Here is a 9,848-nt window from a genome sequence, read left to right on the forward strand (position 1 = left end):
TAAATATTTTTTATCATTTATATATATATTATATATAGTAATGGATGAGCAATTGAGCGATTGCGTGGCCAATTAGGCAAATGCTCTGAAACAGCCATGCGTTAGAATCCAGAATCTGTAATTGGTAAATAGCCTCCTAAATTGCATTTCACATCATATATACAGACTACAGTAGAGTAGTACTTTCACCAATTTAACTATAAGGCCTTCTTGCATAAATGAGTTTTAGTGTAATATACACAAAGTGACATTACTTGATTTTTGTGTACTGTGCAATATCCACTACGTTTTCAGTTTATTCTTGGAAATTACTTCACAATCACATCCTTAAGTCCTAATTTAAAGTTTGTTGTAAGTGCCTTGTTGTGTTTTTGTAAATTTTTTTAAATTTCCAATAAAAACTGGACAAATATGATGCTCTGGGTTTTTTTATGGGTTTTTTTGGTTTTTTTTAAGTGGGTTTTATTAAAAAAACCCACCCGGGTTTTTTTGGGTCGGGTAGAATACCAACAACCCTGGTTGTACGCAACATCTGCAACAGTTGTCACTTGTGAGCTGATCCTTGGATGCAGGATGACAAACAAAAACACACTTTTATGACATTCATCATTGTTTCTGATTATCACAATGTTTGAGACAATATGTTTCAAAAAATTTAAGAAGTTTAGGTGATACAATATGTACGCTATAAATGCAAAAATCTATATTTTGTGTACATCACTAATATTTTAATGTTAATGCACATTGCACATCTACAGAAAGTTGACATGTATTGCAGAAAGCAATAAAAAAATGCTCTTAAAAACTCAGAATAATCCGTTGTACATTATTTCAGCAATAGCAGGCGTCAACAGAAAAAACGTCGATTAATTGAACAAGATGGAGGCGCGGGCGCTACCGGGGTCACAGTGGCAAACAGCTGCTTCATAGCAGAAAGTTGCAAATTGTACAAATAAATCATCTAAACAAAACGTATTCTTTAATAGCATCTTTTAAAATCGATAATAAATCTTTAAACGAAATAAAACATGCACCAATGCTTCGACATCTTGAAATCGTGTGTAAAAACACCCCGAAATGTTTTTTATGAGGTCATTGCTGTCAAACATGTTAGTTGCGACAGCTTTATGGCGGCTCTTTTATACCTCGGCTATAATTCGACATTGACAAGAAACTACCATTAAAATGAGACTTATAAACCTCTACAAATAGCAAACATCGTTGTATTTCAGCTCTCTTGGTGCGCAAAACAGCAGAGGGTCTCGTGCGACAACTTTGTCAAGTATTAGCAGCACAGGCGTAAGAAAACCTAAGAGATGGGTGACTAGTACAGCTTTGAGTAAAAACAGAAATGGGAATTGCATACCAGCAGCCTACTTGCAACTAACATTGTACAGTTGGAAAAATTGTAAATGCTTTCAAATGAATTATTTGAAAATTTGATCAAGCATTTTGTACTTTTCGCGAAAACGACTCGTTTGTAAGATTCTGTTGGATCAAAACCAAATCTTTTCCTACTTTCTCCAACCACAGACAACTCCCTGAAGAGAAGACCACTCTATACACTTCCACAGCTCTTTCTTCCAGCATTTCTACCTTTAAGCTTTTGAGAGGTGGTGTGGAGCAAGTTGGAGACACCCTCCAAATCATCAGCTGTCCGGTTCAGTATTTGATTCATCCTGTCGCTTTTGTAGGATTTGACAACTGAAAGCAAGAACAAGAAATGATATTCAACTCATGTTCAGCAAACGTTTGGAAAAGTAATTTAAAACTAAGCGGCATCAGGGATTGCTTACAATTATAGCACTGAAGACAAAGACAATATAGTTTTCGAAACGTTAGCTGAACAATTAAACATGAGTTCAGTGTCTACATTTTGGGATCTATTCTTTCTGCTAGGAAATGATATATTTTCGAAGAACAAAGACGGTGTATGCACAAATTGCACATGTTGAATAAATGTAAAAACGACAATTTTTTCGAGCTGGCATCTGAAATGCACGGAAATACCATTCGGCGCTTTATCTGCATTTAACGTGGTAAACTGTCAAACTGACAAAAAAATTAAAAAGTTTTTCTTTATCATTAATCCCTCTACTAAACAACTGAAAGTTAAGCAGGATTAAACTTGACGTAAAATTACGTTGCTATAATGACAAGGGTAAACATTCGAGTCAAATTTCTAACAACAAATGATTTCTATTGACACAACATAGTGGACAAGCCACGCTCGTCACATCATCAATGAACCGATAATGTTTAGTTTCAAATCACGCAGCTTTGAAAGTCAACCGTTTCACGAGCAACAACAAAGCCCGTAGTGACCATTGTTGACTAAAATCAACAAGTCAATGCTTTGTTGCTATTATGATGCTACTATGTCGTGGGATATGCTCACTTGCTCAGTCAGCAAATCAGTCTTTTTTTCGCATTAATTCAACGTCTCAAGACGTTGAATCAATGCAAAAATAGGACTGATTTTCTGCCTGAATATGTACGTACCTTTCTTAAAAATAGTTTTTTATTACATTACTAATGAATGAATGTTGACTATCTAGTTTACAAACTGTGCTTACTTCAGTAAGTAAATTGTGTTGAACTTGACAATGGTCAAAAATACAATGAATTTAATAGCAGTAAACATACCTCTCTCTGATGGTGGGCCGCTGGTGTTCGATTCCAAGGTAAGCTGTGAAAGAAAAGAAAAATTAGAATACAGATTATCACATGTTTGCTCAAGCCCGTTGAGAAGCTAGATTGGGTCCGGTGCCAATGGCATTCCCTGGCCCGCAAAAAATTTCATTAAATCTATTAAAATAAAGATTGCTATAAATTCAACCTCTGAAAATGCAACTTTTAATCAATATTCTATTCCTAATCTAGCCAAACTTGATAGAAAATGAAAAAATACATTGGAGGAAACGTAATAAAAGCAGTAACAACATCATGAAAGGACGTTTTTAATTTCAGAATTTTATATTAGAACAGCGAAACGAGACATAGACTGGACGTAGGCATAAATCAGATTTGCCTAAATTTTGCATTAAATATGATTTTATTGAACAGTTTTATTGGGAGTTGCGACTCGCGAGGCTACATTGATTGCTCTTAGGGGGGTCGTAGTGCAAAATAGTTTGAAACCCCTGATCTAAATGATCATAAAATAACATATTCGTCTTAAATTATTATATAGGCTAACTTATCACATCTCTTATTTTAAACTCACAAGGAACGTATAAGAAGAAAGCAAACTCACATCTGCACTGTCGTTAGCTGCAATGGGTGAGTCCATGTCACACAACCTCGGTCTTTCATTCGTCTTTTCATGCTCCAGTGTTGTTGGTTTCTTCAGTGTAGGAAGGGGAAAGGCGTAATGAGCAGTTTGCAGCCGAGGAGGAAGAGGAAGAAAACTCTCATGGCTCCCATCCTGACTTGAACTTTCTGATCGTAAATGAACAGGATCTGATTTGGAGTATTTGTGATTAGGAAGAGTATGAGATGGTCTGTACTCTGGAAGAGGTTGGACTTCTTGAAACGAGTTTGGTAAATAGCTGCTGGGATGGTGCGCAGAATAATATTGTAAAGAATTTAAACCACGACGCAAAGGGCTGGTAGAGAGCAATCTCTTCGCATTGCTAAGAATCGCTTTCCCTTTCAGAAGATCAGAATGCAATTCAGCATCCACCGAGTTCCCATGAGACCTTTCCTGTTCTTTATCCACAGGAAGAGGAGAGACTTTTATATCAGCATCCATGGTGGTTGAAGGATCATGAGACCCTGTCTGCTCAAGAGGACCTTTATCAGCATGGGGTACATACACAGCTGTGTCCATACTGCTATTTTTACTCGCAGTTGCAGAAGTGGAACAGGACGGAGTGCTCACACTCCTCACTCGTATGTTGTCTGAAGACACTAACGATTTGTTTTTCGGTCTATTGGGATCATCTTGCAAGCGCGGCCATCTGATGCACGATGAAACATTGACTTTGCTACTCGACTCCGCTTGGCAAGCGTCGCTGACAAAGTCTCGGAATTTGCTGTCAAACAATGATCGGCTTTCGCTGTTACCGTTGGTGCCCGGTTGGCCAGTGACTTCATTCTGCCAGGCTTTCTTTGTGGGATGGAGGGAAGGCTTACCAACACAAGATGAAGAAACATGTTGGCCAACTGTATGTGGTTTCAACAGGTCTTCGTCGGAATGTGGTTCCGGCATACGTTTATCAGTGGCAAAAATTTCCGGTATATTTTCATCATCTCGAGGAACATAGTAAACCTCCTCCAAAGGAGTAGGACGATGAGGCAATTTTGAACTTTTCCTCCACGAAATGCTTCCGTTGAGATTTGAACCTCCATGACCAAAGGAAGAGTTTGCAAAATTCCATTTGGTTTTCGAGTCAGTTGGATACACGTTGGATGCCGCATACCGGTTGCCAGGCAACAGATACGATGACGTACGGGGCGAATGACAAGACGTTTTGAAATAGTTCTCACTCTCTCTTGGGAGGTTTGGTGTGCTTGCATGGATTGCTTTGTGGCGAGATGCTGCAACAATTACAAAAATGAATTAAAAAAAACAGTTTAATGCATTTCACACAGACAAAGTAGAAACGTCACCCATGACAGGACAATAATAAACGACACTAGTAACAACACGTCGCATGCGAAATAATTGAGTAGATTGTTGACGATACTAAATAGCAGCATATTGCTACAGTACTTTGTACAAAAGTTATTATTTGAAAGTGTAGCCGTCAGACTAACAATGCAAATTACAATTGAACTCATAAAGATTAGCTTCATGAAGCGTGCAAATTACGTTTTTTCACATTAAATCAACGTCTGAAATCGTTGAATACATTTGGAAATGACAGATTTTGCAAGGTACAAAGAGTCAATGACGCTTGGGACAAAAAGTAACGTTACTGAGACCAAGACATGACAGTGCTCAGTAAATTTAACGTTTTGCAAAATTACCTGATGTCGCAGATGATGAAACAGAACTTGCGTCTTGGATGGTGGACGCCATGTCTGAGGTGTCAGTCCTTGGGATACCAATTTCTTTTAGCCTAGAAATCCAGTCATCAGGCAAACTCATGGTTTCAAATTCAAGAATGATTTCCTTTGCAAAAACAGAATATATGTAAGCTAAAAAATGATGCAATGCGACAAAAAATAGAAAAATTTGACCTGTAACCCAAGATAAAAAGCGTAGGTTGTGGAAAACACAAAACGTTAACTTGTCTACCTAACCAAATTTAGTTGCTGAATGTTCTTTTCAATTTGTAAATCTAGATTCTAGTGGAACAGGAATTCATTGAAAGTTACCTTGAATGAAGGCCTCTGTGCTGGCAAAGAATCCCAACAAGAAGAAATAAGGTTTTGGACAGAAAGAGGAAGGTCAGAGTGAATATGCAGCCTTTGGTTTTTGTCCATCATGTCCAGTACCTGCAAGTCGACAACATGATATTACCAAAGTGCTTGCAAGTGCTCAGCCTGGTACCGACATGCGAGGTGCATTTTCCTTTATTTGCACTACCGGTGAAGTAGAATGGTTGAACTCCTTCCAATAACTTATTATACCTGATAAAAATCACTTTCAACAGAGTCTTTGAATTGTTTAGCTGATAAAATGCAATTGCAATGCAAAGTAAGTAAATTTTTAATTCACAAATACAGTACTAAGTAATAGTGTGCTATATAGCACTGTGTCCATTACAGATAACATTATACAATATGCGTTGCTCTTAGTGCTTTCAAAAGAGCAGACAGTGTCAGTGCAGCCATATAAAGGGGCGGCTGAGTAGGCTACACTATTAACTCTGAATTGATCCCTTTGCTGAATGCCAAGCAAGAATAAGATTCAGCACCAATTTAAAAAGTCTTTGATATGACCAGCAACATATCATACCTACCTACTGATTCACAGGTGGACATTGTGACCACTAAGCCGCCAATAAACAACTAACTCCAATAATAACCCACAACCTGTGATGTTGTTCTCCCAGCCATCGGGTTCCGTCCTGTTGTCATTTGCCACATCAGCACCGCGAATGCAAAGACATCTGTTTTGACAGTGATCTGTGCCGGAAACTTGACCAATTCTGGAGCTAAGTAAGCCAAGCTGCTGCCATTTGAAACACCAGCATCAATTCTGAGGGTTATTGGAACATTTTAATATGAAAATAATTTTGATAATCTTTTGATGAATTATATTTCATCTTCCGAGACGTATAAGTATAAGCTCTGTGATGGTAACTAACAAAATTACGACGTTTCATGCTCTCCTTCGTAAAAGTATATATATCAATTTACTGATCGCTGCTTTAACACATCGAATACGTGGATTCAGCATTTGATGAATTCCGAGTGTTATTATCAATCTGTTTTCTTCCAGCATCGTGATTGTGCTTTCCAGCCTGAAACTTGTGGTTAATATTTGTGTAGTACCGATAGCTGCTACTCGTTCTCTGTGTGGTGTTGTATTTCGTTTTCTTTGTGTGTGTGTATTCTATGGACCAATTCTACTTGTGTCTGAAACAAAATCCAAACAAATAAATAAATAAATAAACATTACCTGATTTTGGAAAATCCAAAGTCAGCCACTTTTGCCCTTAGAAAAGAATCAATAAGGACATTTGATGGACGTAAATTAAGGTGCAAAACTGGTGGCTTTTGGCTGTGCAAATAAGCCATCCCAATCGAAGTGTCTCGTGCAACAGAAAAGAAAGTAGTTGAGTCTAGTCCTTCACCTAAAGCAAGAATAATTTTACCTCATTAGCAATCATAACTTCTTGTCAGTTTAAATCCAGCTCTGCAAACCAACGCCAAGATCAAGCAAAGTTGCTACAAGGCTTTAACAGCAACAAGAGAGTAAAATATTTGTTGCAAAAATTTAAAAGCAGTATATGGTACCTATTGATAAATTGTTTAAACGTGAATGATAGAGCTTTGGTAAAGACCGGCGTGTTCACTTTAATCTATCACAAAAACATAGATTTTATTAACACTTTTGCTTTCAGTTTTAGTATTAACTGCAACAAAATGTTCAAAGAAAACTGTTGTGCAGTACTTTATTACCAATTACTCTTAAAACATGTCACTGGAAGGTTGTTCTATTTGGCTAGAAAAAAGACGGAAAGTATGGCCTTCATTCATGAAACAATTATAATTGAACAAATTACCTGACTTTCTGAGTAACTGCAACACAGATTTGCCATTGACAAACTCAGTAATAATGAGTGGTTCCATAGGAGTTGAGCATATTCCCTTAACTCTTACGATATTTTGATGCTCCAGAGGAAGCAAGAGTCCAGCTTCAGCAGCTAAATAGCTGCGATCTGAAGAAGTCATGACTCCAGATCGTACAAGCTTTTTCACTGCAACAGGTTTTCCGCATAATGTTCCTTCATACACAATTGCCAAGCGCCCTTCGCCTACCAAATCCGCGTTATAAAAAACTAAATCTTGAGCACATATTTCAGGCGATCTTAACAATGGTTTCTTATTGCTTTTGGCAATTTTAAGCTCATTTTGTAACTTTTGCACTTTCCGCTTGTATCTATCTCGTTCTGAATGCAACTTTTTGATAACTGATTCTGGAGTTTCTTGATTGTAATACAAGCAATTGTATGATAGCTGGTCGGGTAAATTACTTGTATCTTTAAATGGTATCTGAATCGGAGTCTTATCCACATTAACCTTGATGGCAGAATTACCATGTGGAAGAGAAAATGGCAACGTTCCAAATGTATTTTGTTGTTTATTTTTATCTTGGGATGGCAACCTTTCATAAGTATCACCAAACTCAGATGGCCTGCATTGTTGAGGAATTGTAGAATTGAAGCTTTTCATTCGAAGTTCATACGATTCTTGATGCAAACGCAGCTCATCAATTTGTCCTTTTAATTCCTCACACAACTTTTTCGTTTCTGCTAGATCACTAAAGTTGTTGTCTGGAGCTTTAGAAAGAGCTGAATTGTCTTTGCTTTCATTCAATCTGTCTTTCTTACTTCCTGGCTTGGATGCATAAACTTGGACAGCTGATTGTGGGTCAGTGTAGTTGTCATGCTGCTTTGCAAATGACGAAGACAAACTGCTCCTCAGAGAGGACTGGAAGCCTTTTTTTGGACTGCTTTTTTTCTTTAGTTTTGGAAGAGGTAATGATTGACCAGTATACCCGATACAGCGACGCTGGGAGGCAATTGTAGGCTTCAGAAAACCAACCTGAGCTTTAATACGCTTTCCAGACTTTTTAACTTTTTGAGACATTGCTGCAGTCAGTTACATTGTAGTATGGTTGAAAACTATTAATAAATTTAATTCATTTTATATCACTATGTAAAAATTGAATACAATAAGTTCTTTCATTCCTAGCCTACGATATGTGAAAAGTGATACCGGTAGTAACCTACTCGTAACCAATAACCTGCACATTGCACAATGTAAATAAAAATGTAATTTGTAGATTAGCTACAAACTAAACATTTACTGTATTTTATATGCATGGATTTTTTCAATCTTCTATGAAACTCGTTGTTTATTATTCCAAAAAAATTCCTAATTCTGACGACTACAGTAGAATTCGCCTATAGTGACTTTGGCTATAGTGACACTTCACCTATAGTGCCACCTGTTGCAAAGTCCCGTTTGCAAACCATATGTTTTGCATAGAAATGACTTCGCCTATAGTGACTTCGTGTATAAGAACACTTTGCTTATAGTGACACCACATTTCTGTCCCTTGGGCTCAAAAATTTCCGTATAAGGACACTTTACGGTGTATTTCCAGTTTAAGTTGGAATCATATTTTGTCCTTATCAGCATTCGCCAGTTCCCAGCCAGCAAATCCATCTTTTTACATTGATTTAACATATGCAGAGGTTGAACCATAAAGGATTGATTTGCTGACTGGGTTTGAATTAAATCAACATGGAATGCGCATGCGCAGATACTGCACAAGTGACGTTATCAACGACGTCATCATTCGTCTATAGTGACACTTTGTTTATAGTGACACTTTTTCCGCGGTCCCTTCAGGTGTCACTATAGGCGAATTCTACTGTATAACAATATACGGTAAGTTTTGCGGACCGTCATACATTACAAAAACACCTACGGTAATAGAACATTTTTGTCTCATGAGCATGTAGGTCGAGTTAAAACGATATGCCAAATAACAGAGACAAAATATCAAACGCAGCAGTAATTTTTGATTGAAGTGTACCTGCTGCACTTATGAGGCTGAAGGCCGAAACGGCGAGCACTGTCTGCAGACTGCAGTTAAGCCTAATCTAAATAAATAAATTTTAATTCTATTCAAAAAACTAACACAGTGACAAAGAGTTTCCACAAACTTTCTAGTAAATATTATGGATGAGGAGTTGCTTGGTTTCAATTGTTTCAAGTGCATACAAATATCTACGATACAAGAGGCCGTAGCTTAAAATTGTGTAAGCCACAAACTACGTCAAGGCTAAGAAGTAACTATTTCACAGTACATGTAATAAATGCTTGAAATAATTTACCACCAATTGTCATAAATGCACTTGTTTGTATCATAGATTTATTGGTAGGCTATCACCTAGCCAACCACACAAGATTAATGATTGATTGATTGATTGAATCTTTATCCTCGGACTGGGAAAGCTTCTTGCAGAGCTTAATCCTGGCAGTTTCGCATAGGCTACTTGTAGAGGCTTTGAATCACTGACGCAGGCCCGGTCACCGAGACTGACAGAGTGAAGTTTCCGATTGTTGAAGTCTTGTTGCTGGAGAATTATTCCATCCATTAGATGCCGCTGAATGAAGAGCAGTCCTCAACGTGCGTTTTTCAAGCGCACAACCCGAGA

At 37.6% G+C, this 9,848-nt stretch overlaps 1 protein-coding gene across 1 annotated transcript; it reads right to left on the minus strand.

Annotated features, from left to right (window-relative positions):
- Positions 1 to 606: 606 nt before the first annotated feature.
- LOC145782855 (uncharacterized) lies at positions 607 to 8,320 on the minus strand. The gene is made up of 8 exons (XM_082594620.1): positions 7,182 to 8,320; positions 6,575 to 6,749; positions 5,986 to 6,151; positions 5,326 to 5,445; positions 4,975 to 5,119; positions 3,257 to 4,542; positions 2,647 to 2,689; positions 607 to 1,704 (listed from the first exon to the last, which is right to left on the minus strand). The coding sequence occupies exons 1-8, from the start codon at positions 8,266 to 8,268 to the stop codon at positions 1,559 to 1,561; spliced, it is 3,168 nt and encodes a 1,055-aa protein (XP_082450746.1). The 5' UTR covers positions 8,269 to 8,320; the 3' UTR covers positions 607 to 1,558.
- Positions 8,321 to 9,848: the final 1,528 nt, after the last annotated feature.

The sequence above is a fragment of the Aplidium turbinatum genome, chromosome 14, assembly GCF_918807975.1.
Source record: "Aplidium turbinatum chromosome 14, kaAplTurb1.1, whole genome shotgun sequence".
NCBI lineage: Eukaryota > Metazoa > Chordata > Ascidiacea > Aplousobranchia > Polyclinidae > Aplidium > Aplidium turbinatum.